Raw genomic sequence first — 20,899 nt, forward strand, 5'->3', positions numbered from 1 at the left:
AAACTGAAGTATTGTTTGTTATACTAGAGGTTTGTTAAATTGAGGTTCCACTGCCTTGGGAAACAGTTCTGTTCCCCTCGAGTCTCAATGATTCCAAACTTGTTTTGTCTTTGAGATGAGGTGACTGAGTTCTCTTCAAAAGGTGATTTACTCATTTGATTGCTGTCTGTGGTGAAGTCACTGTTTGCAATTGCAAAAAGTGATACACAGATTTAAATAGAACAGATGAAATCTGTTGGTTTTTGAAGCTTACTTCTCCTTTATGTTCTTTTTATGTGTAGTAGATGGTAATTTTAGGAGATACTGTATATTTCTTCATGTTTTTGTTAGTCTTTTTGGACCTGGTCATACCCAGTAGTTAGGAAATGATTCCATAGCATTGGAACTGACTTACCAGCATAGAAACTTTGGTAAATTAATATTTTTGTTCAAGTAGCTTGTTTTTGTCTTCAATTTGTCAATTTTTCTTGACAACTGTGACTTAATTTAGTCTCAGCTATGGATCAACAGCTCCAGTGAGAATGGTTGCATAAAGCAATAACATATTAGCTGATTTTAGCTTTGCTCTCATTAACTATCAAGTGATAGAAACTACAAGCTGATAATGTTTTCACAGTGAGGTAAAAGTACACATTTACAGAGTAAATGAAATGTTTTCAGAAATTTTTCTTAAAACGAAAGATTACAAGAAGAAAGCTTAATTGTTTTAGTCTTTAGACTATCATACATGTTACTTCACAATTCATCAAGCTTGTTTTCAAAGACAAATATGTATTCAAAGAAATCTCGGATTTTTTGTTGACAATATAAAAAAGAAAATTAACTGAGGTCCTTTTGACTTGACAAGAAGACATAAAATATAATTACAGTTTATTGGATTATTTGTTCTAAATTTCTCTTCATGTTAGCTGAATTTGGTCCTTATCAATAATCAATAAATAACAGAAGCTGATAATCTAATTTTTTAACAGTACTGTTAATAACTTTTATAACATTTATGAACATTTTATTGCTAACTTTTTTTAATAGAAAAAATGGTTGTTATAAGAAAAAAATTAAATTTACTGGGCCTTTAAATTTGTAGTTATATTTGGTGTATGTAACAAATTAAACATCAAAGTTAAAGTAAAGCCATTTTCTTTGCTGTCAATCTCATTGGGGTTCACATGTACCCATCTAGGGTGGATGGGAAGGGTGCGGGCGACCCCATGTTAACTATCATATTTCCTCCAATAGGGGCCCTCAATCTAATAAGCACCCTCTTGCAAACAAACACCCAACCCCTAGTCCATAATGTCAAACAAGCACTCCTGAAATAATTCCCTTCCCCTCTTTTTCTGAGATGGTGGGGACACCAGTTTTTATTGCCATTTGGTCTCAATTTATAACTTTGTAACTCTTTAACTCTATCATTAAGTGGTTAAGCGAAAATACAGAGGCACCAGAGCAGGTAAAAAGGTTCGGAATAAGTTAAGTTCAAGAGCCCGCAAAATCCCTGTTATTATATATGGGAAATTAACGTCTCCTACCCCAACCCTGCAGGAGACGGGACCTCCATTTATTCGTCCCTATCCGAGAAGACTAGAATATCTAACCATTTCTTGGAACTGGTAAAAAACAAACTGACTAAAACTGCTAACCCCAAGAAGGCTACTGGTCCAGACCAAGTATCCCCCAGGGTCCTCTCCATGATTGGTGACCCTGTTATCCACAGTCTTTTACCAATCTTCAGGAAAAGTATATGTGACGCATCTTTCCCTTCAAGCTGGAAATTATCACGCGTTAACCCCATATTTAAGAAAGGCTCACCAACAGAAGCGAACAACTACAGACCTATCTCCCTCCTCAGTATCCCTGGGAAAATCTTAGAAGATGTTGTCAGTGATACCCTGAACAACCATTTGCACACACAAGGCTTGTTATCTCATAGACAGTGGGGTTTTCGGAAAAATTATTCAACTGAAAGCCTCTTACTTCACCTAACAGAGACCTGGAAAAATGCGCTGGACAAGGGCCTAAAAGTGGGCGTGCTTTTTATTGACTTTCGAAAAGCATTCGACACAGTGAACCATACCATCCTTCTAGAGAAGCTAAAGGCAATTGGGATATCTGGCGATTTGCATTCGTGGCTTACCGATTACATGTCGGCACGTAAACAATTTGTCCAAATATCAGGATATCAGTCCGAGCACAAAACCATCACACATGGAGTTCCCCAAGGCTCAATACTAGGGCCAAAATTATTTTTAATATTTGTAAACGATCTTCCAGAATCAATAACTAGTGGTGAATTATTTATGTTTGCCGATGATACCACTATTTTTACAATTGGAAACAACATCGACGATATCATCTTAACACTCCAGTCTGTACTAGACCAGCTGTACACCTGGTGTCAATCAAACAGATTAATCGCCAACGAATCGAAATGTGAAGCCCTGATAATTTCTAGCCAGAACTTTATTGGCCCCCTGCCACGCTTGGCCTTTGGTAATAGCTTTATTGAGTACAAAACATCATCTAAATGTCTTGGGGTGACAATTGACAGCAAGCTATCATGGCAGGAGCACATAAAGAACGTTTGTAAGTCATTCAGCAACAAAGTTGCAGTACTGAATCGGATAAAGTTTTTACCGATACCAACCTTAGAAAACATTTATTATAAAACTATTATCCCTAGCGTTTTGTATGGCATTGTAGTCTGGGGGTCTTGTTCTTCAACCTTGACGGATGATATTGATCGAATTCATTTAAGAGCTACTAGAATTATTTACAACCTACCCCATAGCATCCACAGTGATGACATCATGAACGCTCCACACTGGAACTCTATTGTTTCATTTTACATCAGGAGACTTTTAGTTATTACGTACAATATCTATCATGGAAATAGCATCGAGCCTCTAAATGACTTGATAGTGAAATCCGAGACTCCTTACGACCTAAGAAAATCCCTAAAAGTTAAGGTTCATAGACCAAGAACAGAAATGGGAAGATCTTCGTTTAAGCACAGAGCTGCACTATCCTGGAACCTCCTTCCCGAAAACATAAAGAACAGTTCAAACTTAACTTCCTTCAAGAGAAAACTCAGGGAAAATAAGAGAATTCTGAAATCTATCAGTTTTGCTAAAGCTTCCTGCAGCGTTTCCTACAAATCTGTTGACTTTAAATACTTTTAACATTTACTCCGTATTGTTATTAATATTTATTTCCTTTAATTGTCATTATTTACATACCATTTTCGGTCTATTCACTAATTAGGTATTTATTAATTGATAGTTTAGTTGATGCAGGTCCACATCAGGACGTAATGTCTTGCCTATCCCTCAACCTGCTTTATTAAATAAACTATGATGATGATGATGATGATGATGATGATGTTGTAGAAAGGTAGCAAATTCTTCTCAATTATTTTAAGACCTTGAGTGTTGGTCCGGCCTGGGCTCGAACCCTCGACCTCCCGCACAACAGTCCAGCGCTCTATCCATTGAGCTAACCGGGAGGCGGTTATTAAGTGAATGTAGTCAATCGAGACCCATATCACTTACAAATGTAATCATGAGAATTTTTGAAAGAGTCATGAAATATTTCCTACTCTGCGCAGTCATCTATTGGGCCTAATCAGTTTGCCTACAAAAGGGGACAAAATACTACATGTCAACATTTCTGGTTAAAATGGTTGGATAAAGATGCAGACTTTGTTAAGGTGTATTCTTTCGATTTTAGTAGAGCTTTTAATATTGCTCATCATCAGATTGTATGTAATAAGCTAAAATCATATGATATTAATCCTTATGTTATTAACTGGATAACTAATTTCTTGATTCACCGTAAACAGAGAGTCGTAGTTGATGGTGTTACAACAAAGTTCACTGCAATTGGCAGGATTGTTCCACAGGGGACTGTCCTAGGCCCAGTGTTATTCTCCATAATGGTTAATGACATAAATGTTGTGAATCCAGAAACAAATCTGCTCATTATGTATGCAGATGACATCAGCCTGAGCATTCAGATTGGGCCAAATTTGCCTGATGACTCATCAGTGAGGGAAATTAAAAACATTAAGCTTTGGTCAAGTATGAATCGCATGAAGCTAAATTTGACCAAAACATGGGACTTAGTAATGAGAGGAAAGACCCAAAAAACCCCTCCGGGAAATTTAACTATGATCGAAAGAAAGAATGAACTTAAATTATTGGGAGTAACCTTTCATGAAAATCCATGCAACTGGGATAGTCATTTTCACAATATGATGGATAAGGCTTATTCAAGACTCTATATCCTTAGTGATTTGTAAGTACGATGGGTACACTTTAGAAGAACTTACGATCTTATTTCGTAGCTTGATTATGTCTGTATTTACATACGCAGTTGAGGTATGGGCATGTGCTTATGGTTGAAAATACCTCTCTAAGATTGATAAATTCTGTAAGCGAGCATGGAAATATGGTTACACCAAGGATCGCATATCTATCAACGATGTAATTTTAACTAGGGATAAACAATTCTGGGAGAAAGTCACACATGTAAACGCGCATTGTTTGGCGGATCTCCTTCCCAGCAAACGTGCACGTCCTTTACGCCAGCGTGGTCATGATTATACGTTGCCGTGTGTTCGCACAGAGCATTTTAAGCGCTGTTTTATAAATAGGTCTCTTTTTAATTTTATTTAGTTTAATGTTTGTAGAGATCCGTTGTAAACTTGCACGTATGTCTGCAAGTGTTTTGTTTGATCTATAATAATAAAGACTTCATCATCATCGTCATCAACGACTCCCAGAAGGGATTAACCTGCAACTTCTCCTATTAATAACCAGACATTATCCAGCAAACAGGTAATGAGAATAACAACAAACATATGAAACATATGTATGAACTGCGGTTATGAAACGTATATGTGCACGATCCTTCGCAGTAAAGCACTATTTGAGCAATAGTGAAAATCAGACCTGAAAAAAATTTCAGGCCTGTACGGGATTCGAACCACTGACCTCTGCGATACTAGTGCAGCGCTCTACCAATTGAGCTAACAAGCCAACTGGGAGCAGGCCATCAAATTAATTCGACATAAACCCGTAGATGATAAATCAAACAACAACAAACATATGAAACATATGTATGAACTGCGGTTATGAAACGTATATGTGCACGATCCTTCGCAGTAAAGCACTATTTGAGCAATAGTGAAAATCAGACCTGAAAAAAATTTCAGGCCTGTACGGCTTGTTAGCTCAATTGGTAGAGCGCTGCACTAGTATCGCAGAGGTCAGTGGTTCGATTCCCGTACAGGCCTGAAATTCTTTTCAGGTCTGATTTTCACTATTGCTCAAATAGTGCTTTACTGCGAAGGATCGTGCACATATACGTAGGTAATGAGAATAATCGAATTTACTAAGTAAAAGTTATGTTGATCTTACACCAAATTCTTCTGACTAATTTACAAGGAAATGTGTTACAGGTACAGAGGAGAATTCAGGCAAACTTTCTTGTGCACTGCACTAGATAGCAATGGAAACTTTCATGCACAAACCAACATCGAGCTTTTTAACCGAGAGACATAACATATGGTCAACAAGATGATGGAAATAGAGGGCTCTTAACACAATCTAATGACTTACTAGGTGATGTATATATCTTATTAACCAAGCGCGAGGGCCGTACTGGGAGAATATCGGCCCGAGGTCTTGACAGTACGGACCGAGCGCAGCGATCGGTCCGTACAAAAAAGACCGAGGGCCGATATTCTTCCAGTACGGTCCCGGGCAAGCTTGGTTAATAAGAGATTTATCATACGACTGAAGTTCAAAAGGACACAAGTGCGGTATCATTTAGGACAATTCGGGACAGTGCCCGGTCCAATACTGAGAGAAGATTGACCGGCAATAGAACATTTTGATTGGTTGATTTTAGTTATTGGCCCTCTGACTGCCCGAGTCGTGTAATAAATGGCATTATGGCTTTAGAAAGTTCTTGAAAGCAGATCCCTTGCCAATATCATGATCATGCGTCACACGGAACTCTGAAATCGTTAATTTTCTCGATTGACGGCGAGTGTATTGCTGAGTAACTATTCCCAGTATTAGACAAATTTTCAGTCCCGCCTTGGGCCTAGTTCTGACGGCGCACTTCAGAGCCGAATCGAATTCAACTTTAGGCTGACCTAAAGTAGTTAATCCTCGCTGAATTTATTCAGACGCCTAACTTATTTCGGCCGAAATTAATTAGCTGAAGAAAATTTGTGGCCGGGGCCGGCGCAGTTTAAAGTAACAAATTTAATAAGTGTTATAAAGAACGAAAGTTATTTGTATGGCATAGTCGTTGTAAGGAAGTTTTAAGTATTTTACTTGGTCACCTCTTTAAAGAAGTACCTAAAATAAAGTCCGGCAGTTGATCAGTAAGTGTTTATGCACGACCAAATGTACTTGCTTGAAATGTGAAATTTCAATATGCAATGAATGTTGAATTCTTGAAGGAATAAAAGATTACCATGTTAGTAAAAGCGTCGTCTTTGCGAGCGATACACAAAAAAGGCGACAAAGGACGTTGCTGACGCAGCGGACAACTACATAATGCCCAAAGAACCGTGAGGGCGAAGAATCAGCATCGTTTTACTCGGCCCTTCAAGCCGCCATTTTTCTTCTGCAACATTTTTTTTGCACATGCTCACATGTAAAAACGGCAAGAAAAATACATTGAAATAATTTATGGATTTGATTCGGCTCATGTGAAGTATGGCGTCGGAATCACAGCTGGTCTACAGCCGTTCTTCCCAGCTGAGTAAGACGAAATTAGTTGATTTAGCTGATCTATATTAAATCAGCCTTTCCGAATTGATTTAGACGCCGTACTTCACATGAACTTAATTCGTTGATTTCGGCTCGGCTCGGCTGAAGTACGGCGTCTGAACCGGGCATCAGACATTTATTTGTCTTATTTCTTGGATTTCTCATCAGTTCTGTTTTTGTGTCGCCAATTCACCAAGTCGTCGTGCTGATCTCCATAAGAGTGGAGACAAGCAGGCGATTGTATTGTTTTCATTTTCCTAGTTCAATCGAAAAAGAGGGAGGTTCTTTAAACATCTAACGATAAAAATTGCGACAAAAATTTCCTAAAAGGGCCAAAAACGTACTAAACATTTGTTGACAAACCAAACGTCGAAAAGTCGTGACCAAATTTTTAATATCCTTTTGCGAAATGTTTTGACGCAATTTGTTATCGTTAAATAGTTCAATTTACGTAGATAAATTTTGCTTGAAGTCACGTTCTTGCTTTCCTTAATTTGTTTCTGGGATCACCATCTGCCTGATTGGTTCCAAATATATATCTCGCCACCAGGCCCATAGATAAGAAGATTTATATGATCTTTCGCAATCACCGTCCCAAACGTTTTCTCTCAGATCGCAAAGACGAAATTGTAATTTAGAACTGTTGACTCGATTTCTTTACGAGAAGAAAGTCATCGTCATCTAAAACTATTTTGAAATTGTAGGAGGCCGAGAGAAGGGAATTTCATACTCTTTCCGTTATTTCCGAGAAGTCTTGATAAGATACAGGCGAGTCAACCGACTATGATTGTGAAAGAACTTCTCTTACTTTTGCTCTTTTGCGGAGCGGGATTTACCTCAACTGTTTTAGAAGAACGGGAACAGAGATTACAATGCCGTAAACAAACGGTATTTTGTCCTTGCAAGGACAGCCGAGGAATTACTGGCCATGTGCTCGTGGAAACATGTAGTGACCTAAACGATCCCAATAATCCGCTTTGCCAAGGGAAAGCTTTATTCTCAGAGGAGTGTGGAAAAGGTGAGCTTGTTGATATTTCACTGCAATTCAAGTTGTATGCCAATTCAAAGCCTTCAAAGGAAAGTAGAGCTTGAGAAATTGCAAAACATGATGATGTTAATAATAACTCAAAGTGCTCTATGAGCAAACTCGAGCATAGACAGATGACTTAAATCATTACATGTTTGCGTAGAAAGTGGTTTGTTTCAGTGTAAGTAATCTGATCGGCGCAGTTTGGTGTATCCGGCTCTAAGCAATCTGATTGGCGCATTTTGTTTGGGTGTATCTCAATTCTCAAAGCAATGTGTTTAGTGCATTTTTTGGTGTATAACAAACCAATCAGATTGTAGAATTTTGTATATCGCACCAATAAGAGCGTTCTTGCTAATTTGTGGTTTGACAGGTCTTCAAATTTCAGCGAATCAACGCGCGACTCGGAGAGAGCGGTTCGCGAACTAAGAAACTTAGAAACTTTATTAAACCATTAAACTTCATAAGTTGTACTGATATCTACTTAATTATTATTATTAATCTAATTATTATTATTCTTATCTACACGTTTTACAAGATATCAACATCATGTTCATGAAGACTGTTCACGCCCGCAAATAGCAGGAGCTAGTCGAGGCGGGCTGGAATTAGTGGAAAAGCAGTAGTGATAGATTACAAATAAAGCTTCAACATAATTTTATAACATTTTCAGATAAAGACAGCCTTTTAAAACTTGTATATATAACTGCATCACTAAACAAAAGAAAATAGAAACACTATAGAATGTAAAATATGAATTATAAAGCCCGTTTACAATTAGTTATTTTTTGAAGTAGAAGGGGCAATTCAACATAGTAATCCTCAGCCTCTAAGAACGAAAATAAAATGTCCTTAAAAAGTTTCTTGAAAGCTCTTTTCGGGAGCTGTCAAAGGGCATCGCAAATGGAGCTCCAAAGTTTAGCTCCGAAGGTAACAAAAGAGCCCTGGCTTTGATTCAATCTCGATGGATTAATATAAAAATTGCCGGAAGAAGAGAACCTCGTATCATGATTATGCTTTTCAGTAGCTTGAATGAAAAGATTACTAATGTTGGTAGGAACAGTTAGACATGAGACGTCAAACATAATTGAAGAAACTGATTCAACCTATGACATATTTATGGGAAGGATTTTTGAGGAGATAAATAAAGGCACCGCATGTGCTCTGTGTTCAGAAAAATATATCAGCCGAAGAACACGTTTTTGTTGGACGAGGATTTTTTGTAAATGGAATTTAGCAGCTTGGCCCTAAGGAAACGTATTAGTCGTGTTGGGAAAGCGGTGGAGTTGTGATCGTTGTACGACTATGGTTATTCTTCGTTCTGAAGGAGACTGAGTGGAACATGAGAAAATTTTTGAATCAAATATTGCATGAGATGTTGAGAGGAGTAACTTCAGAATACCTGGCCACTATTGACCGCTATGAATGGATTGCTCCCGCGGTCTCAATGTCGAAAAATTCTTTAAAGAGAGGACATTTAAACCAGTGGTCCGCCATTCAAGCTTTCCCTAAGTCGAAGAATAATGAAATGATATGGCCGTTAAACTAGTGCAACCGCAGTCCCGCGCTCGCGAGTTCGAAGAATGATGTAACGAGAGGGCCGTTAAACTAGTCCTCCCGTAATTCCGCGCTTTCGAAGTCGAGGAATAAATGAAAGAAAGGGGAAGTTTTACTGGTGTTGTTGCAGTCCCGCGCTTACTTTATTTCGTTTCCTCGACTGAAGCTCAAGGGAAAGTAAAATTATTTTGAGTAAGTGGGGAGTTTGACGTAATCGTGTTTGAATTAGTGGGGTTCTACTTTACATTGTTCATTTGACTAGTTTTTGAATTTTGCCACAAGTGTCATCATAAAGTGGTGTTAAACCAGTTAGGTCAAGGCCAGAGTTATAAAGGGGCTTTGCATTAATGGTGCAATAGCTGTGTGTTGGTTAACACAGCTGGCTATTTGCATGTTGATCGAACTTTGTTATGGTTTCGATTTGAAATTTCATGTCAGTCAAAATACTAGATAATTTGAGAGATTTTGGGGGCAAAATAGTAAAGGTGGGGGCAAACTTGTTTTACTGCTGGAGACAAAGGTGGTTGGGCAAACTTGCTATGTGGTGAAACCTAGCTCCAGCTACCTCAGAAATAATTTTCCAATCAATAAAAAGTATTTTAACAAACATGTTTCAGGGTATTGTTTATAGATATTATTTCAAGTAGGATGTGTTGTATGGAAAGAATAATTGCATACATGCCAACTCTTCTGGATTATCCAGTAGTCTCCTGGATACAGAATAAGTCTCCTGATCTTCTGTGTGGCTCACCATAGTAATAGTAAACACCATAGTAACTATTTTAAAATCATTTGGTTGTTCTCTAATTTAGTGAACTTTTCATCAAAGCGGCACAGACGTGACACTGGAAATTGTATGAATGGAATCATACCAGTATCCCCCCACACCTCAGATAAAGACCCTCAAGCGCAGATGATCAGTGGAAGTATTATAACAGGTGTTGTGGATGACAGCCGCACATTTAAATGCAAAGTCCATTCAAACTTTTCAGCAAATGTAACTTGGCTGTTTAATGGCAAACCTCTAGAAAAAAAGTGGAATTATTCACCTGCATCTTGCAAACGAAATTTAGAAGTCAAATACATTTCAAAAAGTGATGCAGGAAACTACACATGTGTTGTGACAAATGAGAAGGGAAAACAGGCATCGGCTCACGCTAAGTTAAATGTTTTTGGTAGGTAACCACCTGTAAAGGTTTGTACTGTAATCTTTAGAGAAAGCTTTTCCCCCTCAGATGACACTGTACTTACATAAATTATAATCCAAGACATGTAGCTCAGCCAGGTCATCCCCTAATTTGAAGGGATGAACCATCATCCTTAAATTATAGTAGAGACTGAGCAGGCTTAACTGCTACAGTATATTCTAGTGCTATATAGAGTTATCTCTTTAATGTGTGTCTGATAGGTTTAGGAAACTGTTGAAATGATCTCACAGAACTGACGCATGCTAAAAGCAAACAAGTCAATTTTAAATTTTTGCTTGTCATTAGCACCCTTCAACACAGAATTTGACGAAACAGGAGACTGACGCTTTTCTTTGCTCAAGAAAGCAAAGAACAATTGGAGATGATGATAATACTGTATTTACCCGTGTATAATGCGCACTTTTTTCTACAAAAATAACCATCAAAATCACGGTGCATATTCTATGCGGATTCCATTGTTTGTCACGCACGTACGTCCTAATTTGCACACGTTAAAACAACAAAAAAGTAACACATTTAAGGCTTTGATTGAATAACTTATTTTCAATGAAAAGTTATAGGAGTGGTGCATAGTAAGTATTTACACTGAAATAAAGAGGAAAGACAAAAATTGCTAAATATGTTTGCAAGTGTGCAAACAGGCATGTGGATAATTTAGATTTCAGAGTGGATATGCAAATTTAGCCGCATGTGAAGAAATCTCATGTCACATTTTTCAATGAGAAGCAAGAAGAAAGTGAGCGAGAAATATTTCAGGACAAGAGCTTTATTTAAAGCATGCAGTTCTTGATTTGCTGTTATAAGCAAAAAACGCGTGAATTTCTTATTTGTACAAAGCGCATCCAATGGGATTTATCTTGGTTATATTGTTGTTTACTTGACTTTATGGCCAGAAAATTGCACAACGTTAGTTTGGAAATTGTAAAAATACGATGACATGACACAAAATCTTCAATACTTTTCGGACATATTGTTGCTCACTCATTACCCTGCGAGCAAAGCCTTTTTAACCCGTCCTCGAATCGCAAAGGGAAAGAGGCTCTGCCGACATCCTGTTGTTGCTCGTTTGAACATCCACGGCGGTTGCCTAGAAACTGATCCTTTTCCACACCCCCCTTGAACTATTTCCGGTTCCGGTAAACTTCGCACAATTTACGCCATATTGCATTTCTGGGTGCAGATTTGTTCATCTGTTTACATGCAAAACAAAGGCCTGGCACCAAAACCGGTTTGAATGGAGGGAAAACCAGCTTGAGTAGCCCGGAGATTTTGGCTTTCGGCATTTCAAAGCAACAACAGGATGTCGGCAGAGCCTTTTCCCTTGGAGGCTTAAAAAGAAGAAGAAAAGAAGAAAAGGCTTCGCTCGCAGGGTACTCACTCATAACATTTACCGGGCCGTGGAATTGTCAAATGAGCTAGGCCTCGCTTGAAGTCTTAAAGTTTGATTTCAATAATGATGATTTCAATAATGTCATAAATATAAAGTCATAAGTAACAAAAGATATTGATGTTAACATGGCTAGTAACATAGTCTTATTAATAAATAATTGTACAAATATTTAACTTGTCTTTTTTGCTGCGAAAAACATTAATTTCTGATAAAATAGGTTAAAAACAAGGGTGCGCATTATACATGGGCACGCATTTTACACGGGTAAATACAGTTGAGAATGAAAAAAGCTAAGAATTTTGATCTTTTAGTAAATAGGGTATTTATTGCGGCAGGGGTTAATGGCCATCTGTTGTATGTTGATCCTAAGACAATAAATGAGTTACAATGTCCTCTGTACCATGTGCATGGGGGTAGTGCAGCTGGATAATGGTGGAGAGCCTTGAATTTGTGAAAATGCAGCCATAGAAAACTGGAAAGTTATTTTTTGGACCTTGAAAAAGGTTTTGACATAAAGACAAGATTTTGAAAGTGAACTGATGCACTGGATTTGAATTTTATTTTTCCAAGCTGGATTAAGCATAGAACTAATGAAGTTCTTGTTATTTTGCAGTGTAAAATCTTTGTTAGATGGCCAAATAGCTCAGAAAAAGTCTTTAAATTTGCTCATAGTTAATGGTTGTCATTGGTAAAGTTAAAAAAAACTGTTTGATAACTTATTTTTCTGAGGAATTGGTCCTTTAGTGCAGAATGTGGAATTTTTGCCCTAACCTTCTTCAGTGATTCTCTGTAGAAGCTGTAGGTTTACATGTCGTTGCTCTACCATGAATGTAGGAGAATGAAAAAAATTATGAAGCTTAGAAAAAGTCTAAATTTGCTCACAAACATTTGTTGTTGGTGCTGATGCAGTGGACTAGAACTGCTGTTCAAGATTAAATTAAATGCATAATATTATCATTAATACTTTAGTTAACTTGGCTTTGATTTAGAGTAGTTGCACAGATTTAGCTTTGAAAAAATTAACTTGGCTTTGATTTAGAGTAGATTTAGTTGCAGTAACAATGGATTCTTACAGAGTCTTCTGTTTAATTTTAGCAAGAAGACCCCCAGATATAGAGTCTGCAGGACTTGAGGACACACCCTACATTGGAACCACAGTTAACATAACCTGTCGCATTCGAAGCTCTGATCCATTAGTAACTGGTTCAGTATTGAAGGATGGCACAAGGTTAAATGAGGATAATAAACAACTGAAGTATGAGTATCATCATATAAGAGAAAAAGATAAGCCTACCCTCTTACGTACTAAACTGGAAATTAAGAACATCACAAAGGAAGATGCTGGAAACTACACTTGTCGGGCCCATGGATATGGCATGAAGTCATTCAAATCATTTCTTCTTAAAGTTGGTATGGTAAATTACACTTTTATTCAGCATTCATTTATACAGTACCATTTACTCCATTTGTTGAAGAATCACGCGCTAATTTATATGTACCCCTCATCTTTCAGTGCTTCTCTCTCTCTGTACTTTTGTAGGTTTTTGCACCAAAAAACTTTGGTATTTTGTCTTTGGTGTTTATTGCGATTTACAGATTTTTTATTTTTTAGCATTTGGTTTTTGTCTAAAATACTAATGCGATTTTCAGATTATCCTAATATGTTGTGTTCTATTTTTCCTTTATGGGTTCATGTTTCTCTTCGATGTGTCAAGTGAAAATTGCATGCCTCTTCTGATCTTGTCACCACTGCATCGGATAGGTTAGGGTTTTGATAACAGGGATATGAAAATTTATTGGTTTTGATGGTTTTTCATGTGGTTATTAGGTTTTTATCCAATTTTTTTGCGGTTTTGCATCTTAAGATTGACTGATAAATATGACTGACTCCATCATACTTGAAAATTTCTTATTCCTTACTTTAATTTATACAATGTAAATTCAAAGCACTTGTTTGCATGGATAATATCAGGTAATCTGAATTAACCTTTCACAGTTTTCATGGTTTGGAAATACTAGCTATCTTTTATCTTGGGAGAAGAATTGAAAATCCCTCAACAGAATATTAGACTAAGTTGAGTGGATAGGAAGGAGAGTTGGGTTACACATTGTTGAAACTAGAAATGTGTGTTTTTGAGGGGAATGGTTGGTCCAGTACTAAAAGTTCCTCTCTATAGCTTTCACAGGATAATTAATGTCACAGTTTTTACAATTTGTTCTTTAGGAATTTTTCCCATAATACCCCTACTCCCAGGTGTGACCAATGAGTTATTTCTCTTTACACTATCTATATATTTTCATGTAGAAAGGTGATAAGAAAAATTAAGCATGACTGTCACAATAAAGACAACAGCAAAAAGTACATTATCTGAATTAACAACAGTTTCTCAAAAGAGCTTAATTTATAAAAAAATGTACGTTTAAAATATATAACAGTATCAACATGCATCAAATGGATAAGATACTAATATGAAAACTATAGTTAAAACCTAAACCTAACTAAAGCTGCTTTCCATGAATGCCGTGCACAATGTACTTCTTTAATTAAACGTTTAAATAACCCAAGGGACTCTGCTTGTCTTATATCACGAGGAAGACTGTTCCAAACGGTGGCGCCACTATAGCTAAAGCTATTCTTATAATAGTTTGTGTACAGCGATGGAACATTACGCTTATTCTCAGAGTCTCTTAGGTTATACGCAGTTTCTCGCCTTTCAAATTTAGAACGTAAATAGTCTGGAGCTAAGCCGTGCAGAGCCTTATAGACCATTGTGGTTCTTTGTATTTGTTGCTGGGAAGCTTGGTTTTTCCATCCCAGGAGCTCAAACAAGTGACCAGCATCAGCGTCATAACTTCAATAAGTCAAAACACGGGCTGCCCTGTTTTGTAGTTTTTCTATCTTGTTCAGCAAAGTTATCCGGCAGTTTCTCCAAACAATATTACAATAGTCAATTTGTGATTGAATCAGAGCTTGATATATTACATGCAAAGTCGCTTGAGGGACAAGGTGCCTTATTCGTTTTATAGCCCCAATGCCAGAAGAGACCTTATTTTATCGATGTGACTGCTCCAATCGAGTTTGTTATCAATGGTCACCCCAAGTGATTTTGCAGTGGTGACCTGGCTAACTTGATTATCAGTGATTGTGATTGTTGGAGAATCTGTGAGAGTACTTGATCTCTGCCTTGAACCGACAAGCATAAACTGGATTTTAGTCACATTTAGAGTACGTTTGTTTGCCCTCAACCAACTGTGAACATTTTCTTAGTCTTGGTTGAAATATAACTGAAGATTGCCTGCACAATTACCCGCGTATGTAAGGTGCGTGTATTCAGCGTACATCCTCGGTTCACAATTTGATAAACAATTCGGGAGATCATTAATGTATAACAGAAATAGCAGTGGCCCTAGAATCGTCCCCTGGGGTACACCACAGGTTAGTGAACGATTATTAGATAACGACCCATTAATGGAGCACATCTGCGTGCGATTCTCTTAGTAAGACTCAAACCAGTTATACGCATTTCCACATATGCCGTGGTGACTCAACTTAGATAAAAGGATCTTGTGATCAACTGTGTTGAAGGCCTTTTTTAAATCAAGAAAAACGACCGCGTTGATTTGGCCACGATCGATGTTATACGCCAAAGTGTCCGTGGCTTCAAGAAGGGCCATAACAGTTGGGTGGGTAGAGCGAAAACCTGATTGATATTTACAGATAATACTGTGCTCTTCTAAATAGGCATGTAATTGGTCATAGACAATTCTTTCAAACACTTTAGCTACGACTGAAGTCACGGAAATTGGACGAAGGTGGAGTGTAGTTACTCTTGCGCATTTCCAATCATCAGGAAAAACACCCTGACTTATAGATTGATTAAAAATATTGTAAATAGGTATGCAAATGAGATCCGCACATTCCCGAATAAGCCTAGCAGATATCATGTCAAGGCCAGTTGCTTTTGACTTGTTCAGTTTGTTAACGGAAGTGAACAAACTTTACCTGTGGTGTTTGGACAAAGTTGAAACTGTTTATCTGTATTGGTAAGGTACCTCAGATAGTTATCACTAGCTGAACCACTAATGTTGCTAGCAATATTTGAACCAATGGTGGCAAAATGATTATTAAACTCATTTGACAGCATATCTGGAATTGTAATTGATACACTATTCACTTTAAGAGACGCAACCGATTCCTTTCCAGATTTTCTCGAAGTAAGTTTATGGATAGTCTGCCAAGTGTTTCTTGAATTGACTTTGTATTCGTTATAACTATTATGATAATAAGATTGCTTCGCTAATCTAATTTCGTTATTCACTATGTCGCATTGTTTTTAAAATTGCATCTAGTCAAAAGGATCCTTAGATCTGATAGCTTTAATTTTTAGAATATTCCAATTATGCATTCGTTTCTTTAGCTCGGATGTAATCCACTCGGAACTACGCGCGCGAACACGCGTTGTTCTCAGTGGAGCATGCTTGTCAACAATAGATAGAAACATGCATTTCCATTTTGACCGCATGTCATTGGGATTGCTAATAATGTTTATCTCATCCCAATTTTGAGACGCAATATCATTTCTAAAATTTGTACGATTAAATTTGAAATATTTTATGTAAGTCAGAGTATTGTGCCCAAGAGCCACTCCATTTATAGATAATTTTCTGTAGGCTAACACCATGCTATGATCGCTAATACTGACATGGGAGACTCCCGAGTAAACAATTTTATCTGGCCAATTAGTATAAATCACATCAATTAAAGTTGAAGACGTCCAAGTTTCTCTTGTTAGTTCCGTTATAAGTTGTTGAAGTCCATATACATCAGTGATACTCATTAGTTTGCAGGTATCATTGTCAAATCTTGTAGCAATCATATCGCAGTTTAGGTCTCCCATTAGATAATATTCAATATTTTCCAAATCAAGAATCCCAATTAAATGTTTGAAAGGTGAAATGATACCAATAGAAGAATTAGGAGGTCTGTACCATGTGACAACAATAAACGGTTTAGAACTAGCTTGTTGAATTTCTAGACGTAAATTTTCAAGAGTCTCCCTGTTTAGATCATTTTGTACGGTACAATTTATTGCTCTTTTCAGGTAAAAGCATACTCCTCCCCCACCATCTGTAGTTCTGTCACGCAAACTACAAAACAAAACAGTGGGTTTTGGCCAAATTTTCATGTCAACCTCAAGGCCATGTTTTACTTAAGCGACATTAAAAGCCTTGTTTCTCTTGGCCACCAAATAGTGAATTTCAATTAGATTTAGCTCAGAGCCATCTAGATATACTTTTTTAGCTTGTATATTTTATTTTTCCAAGGGGTATCTTAAGGGAACTCCCTCCTTTGGTAGTTGTAAATTACTTGTATGTGTACATTGGAAAAACAAAACTTACAAGCTAAAGATAACTGTTGTTTTGAATTATATTGTAGAACCATGTCCAGCTGGTTTTTATTGCCCCCCAGGAGGAAGTGGTCACATTCGATGTCCTCGAGGAACATATCAGCCAAATATTAGCCAGATATCTGAACAGGCCTGTAAACCATGTCCAGCTGGTTTTTATTGCCCTCCAGAGGCAACAGGTCCCATTCAATGTCCAATAGGGACGTACCAGCCAAAGATGAACCAGACATCCAAACAAGTCTGTAGACAGTGTACAGCCGGTTTTTATTGCCCTCCAGGAGGAAGTGGTCCCATTCAATGTCCTCAAGGAACATACCAGCCAAACATTAGCCAGACATCTGAAGAGGCGTGTAAACCTTGTCCTTTCTTTACTAACTCATCAACGAGTCTAGGCCGTGTTGGACCAATTTTAGATGAAGCCGACTGTCCGGAAGAAGATCCAAGTAAAGGTACTGGTTCGATAAATCAATGTTAGAGAGAAGGATTTGCCCTTCTTGCTTTTCTGAGTCTGTTTCAAGAAAGGGCCGGCAACCTCCTTATAAAGAATTGGCTCCCGTTCTCGAACTTCAACTTGTTTAATTAGAACATTGTGACCGCACAAGCAACTCACAAGCGACCATGACGATAAAAACCCGAGGGTATAAGTCAAGTTGGCGCACACGTGTAAATACTGAAATCTGATCGGACGCTAAGACAATGCAATATCGTCACGCTCCTCAAACATTCAGATAAAAAACTGAAACTATAACCTCTGCTTATGTCATTAGGTCTTTCTTTTATAGGCCTTTGAACTATAATTGTATCTCGTGATTTGAATTTCACATATCTTTTTTGACATGATTCATTTAAATTACTCATTTTCTTTTCCATTTTGTGACCAGAGACTACAGCATCAACAGATGTCACCAAGATTATCATAGGGACAACTTCTGGTGTAGTTATCATGATCATAGTGGTAGTTTTTCTATTGTTATTTTTCGCAAAAAAGAGGCATTTGCTGTGGTGATCTCCTCCTTGGGATACATGATTCAGGGTGTTACACATGCCAGCTAATGTAAAATGGAGATACAAAGAATGCTGAAGGTACTTTTTTGGTATTGTTACAAAACTTAAACTAGTGCCATTTTTTATGCCATCTTACCAGGTTGAAATTTTGCTTAAATCATCTGGTCTGCATATTAATGGAATTTTGCACCTTCTCCCTTGTTCAACAGAGAACTATGGTAAGTTTCCCTAATCAATCATTTCTTCAAGGAGATTAAGGTTTACGAGACCCTTTTTGAGAAAATAAGCTTCATTGAAAGGGAGCTTTCTTGGAGGTTCGTGGGCGTTAAATTTCTCAAAGGAATATTTAGTCATTCTTGAGGGTCCCTTACATTTTTTATGAGAAACATGATTGGGGCAATTTTTTTTCTTGTGAATCACGACTTGATTTTTCTTGAATCATGACTCGTGATTGAAGATGATAAGATCTTTTCATGTCCACATGGACAAAAGTTTTTTATTTCAATGTGACCCGTGAATAAAGAGCTAAATTAATTGTGAGCCATTTTATTTTGCTTCAACATTCCCCCTTCCAGGTAACCCATGGGGGTTTGGGGAATTTGAAGCTTGCCTGGGTGGGTTTGGGAAATTTGAACCTGTGGAGTACACAAGGAGTTTAAAGGTGAAGAGTCTGTTTTCATGAGCAAATGGCTCAGAAGAAAATTTTCACTTGTAAAATTATGTTTGCCATAAGAAAAATCAAACAGCAGCACCAAAAAATTTGCCAAATTCTATAACTTTCATTTATCACATAAACAATCATTTAATATGTGCTTGGGTGGTGGTTTTTGAACACAATTTTTGCCTCTGGGGAGTGGTGATTTGGACAAACCATTCTTCAAAAGTCCAAATGCTCAGGGCCTTACCCGTGGGGGGGAGGTTAAGGGTGCCGTTAAAGCTTTGAGTTGATCATGCTACCCTCCATAGGGAAAGATTGTCATTATCAATACTACGAGTTAATATTTTTTATTACATAAACGGAAGTGTATTACAAGGATTTTCATTCCTGGCAAGAGCTGTAACTGCATGCAATAATTTTTTTATGTGTTTGATATCACCAATCAGTGCGTTTTGTGCCACTCTGTGAGGGTTGAGGAATGAATGGCAAAGTGTTCTCAGATCTGGATCCAACATTGTTTGCCAAATTTTCTTGTCAGTAAAGGCCTTTCGTGTTTATATGATAAACTAAATAGAACATGACTGCTTGTAGATGTGGAATTTCTCTTCTTGGCTTCAACTTAAAATCTCAAAGAGAAATTCCATATCTACACGAACCCATGTATTATTCTCTATTCATTTATTAGTGATAAAGGTTTAATTTATTGGCTCAAATAGTTGATCAAGGTGATTTTAAAGGAGATGTACGGTCTCATTCTGATCAAATTTTATCCTTTCACTCCCAACGAACGAAAAAGACATTCTGTTATAAGAACTACAGTAGTTCCCTGCTAGCTCAAACTCCGTTCACTCAAACCCCCTGGTAACTCAAACAAGATGCCCTTTCCTTTGACCACATTTTTTCACTATCAGCTACCTAATTGAAACCTCTTTAAACTTCAACCATTTTTGTTTCCCTCAAGGGAGTCCTTCAGTTAGCAAATTGGTTTCTACTGTGGTGTCAAATCATGAACTTGTGTATATCTGTTGTCTGGGGCATGCGTATCAGATTGGTCAGAGGTGACTGTATATCTTTACTTGACAGTTTGTTTAATTGTAGGTAGAATTTTTATTCTGAGTAGGAGTGAAAGGGTCAGTGAATGTAATACCATGTACTTTTTAATTAGACATTAATGAAAAGAACTGACTGTCATTTATACATACTTTAGTAATATCTGGCCCCTTGGAAAGCACTGTTCTGTTTTCCCCTCAAGTCTTCGTGATTGCCAAGTTATTTTTTTGCTTTTGCCTGAGGTGACTAAGTTTTCTTCAAAAGGTGATTTACACATTTGATTATACTGTTTGTGGTAAAGTCACTGTTTGCAATTGAAAAAAGTAATCCACATATTTAAATGGAGCAGATAAAATTTATTGGTTTTTGAAGCTCACTTCTCTTTTAAGTTATGTTTATGTGTAGTTAAGTTCAACTTGGTAGTTTTAGGAGATACTGCATATTTCTTCATGTTTTTGGTAGTCTTTTTGAACCTGGTCATGCCCAGAAACTAGAAAATAATTCCAAACATATTGGAACTGACTAACCAGCATAGAAACTTTGGTCCATTTATTTTTTTGTTCAAGGAGTTTGTTTTTGTCTTCGATGTAGGTTAACTTTTTAGTCAGTCCCATTTCTTGAAAACTTTGACTTAATTTAGTCTCAGCTATTGATAAACAGCTCCAATGACAATGGTTGCATGAAACGATTTTTGGCTTTACTCTCATTAACTATCAAGCAATAGAAATTACAAACTGAAAATTTTTCCACGGTAAAGTAAAAGTACACATTTATAGAGTAAATGAAATGTTTTTAGAGAATTTTTTAAAAA

The 20,899-nt window shown here is 37.2% G+C and overlaps 1 protein-coding gene and 1 pseudogene across 2 annotated transcripts in view; both read left to right on the forward strand.

Moving 5' to 3' along the window:
- Positions 1-1,134, forward strand: part of LOC148716910 (uncharacterized) — a 15,147-nt pseudogene extending 14,013 nt beyond the window's left edge. Inside the window, exon 6 of the transcript XR_015995278.1 lies at positions 1-1,134. This exon is cut by the window's left edge and continues 2,844 nt beyond it. The product of XR_015995278.1 is annotated as an uncharacterized LOC148716910 (transcript).
- Positions 1,135-7,346: 6,212 nt separating this feature from the next.
- On the forward strand, positions 7,347-18,920 carry LOC148716911 (uncharacterized). Its single transcript, XM_088745554.1, has 5 exons — positions 7,347-7,803; positions 10,182-10,544; positions 13,063-13,377; positions 17,405-17,824; positions 18,257-18,920. Exons 1-5 carry the CDS (start codon positions 7,569-7,571, stop codon positions 18,379-18,381), a joined length of 1,458 nt encoding a protein of 485 aa, XP_088601680.1. The 5' UTR covers positions 7,347-7,568; the 3' UTR covers positions 18,382-18,920.
- The last annotated feature ends 1,979 nt before the right edge of the window (positions 18,921-20,899 follow it).

Source organism: Stylophora pistillata, chromosome 14 (genome assembly GCF_964205215.1).
Source record: "Stylophora pistillata chromosome 14, jaStyPist1.2, whole genome shotgun sequence".
NCBI lineage: Eukaryota > Metazoa > Cnidaria > Anthozoa > Scleractinia > Pocilloporidae > Stylophora > Stylophora pistillata.

What these genes read in the sequence shown, in the direction of transcription:
- LOC148716911 (XM_088745554.1), top strand. Translation starts at nt 7,569, where the DNA reads ATGATTGTGAAAGAACTTCTCTTACTTTTGCTCTTTTGCGGAGCGGGA. An exon ending in CTCAGAGGAGTGTGGAAAAG is followed by an intron (nt 7,804 to 10,181) that starts GTGAGCTTGTTG and finishes TCTCTAATTTAG; the next exon opens with TGAACTTTTCATCAAAGCGG. An exon ending in ATCATTTCTTCTTAAAGTTG is followed by an intron (nt 13,378 to 17,404) that starts GTATGGTAAATT and finishes ATTATATTGTAG; the next exon opens with AACCATGTCCAGCTGGTTTT.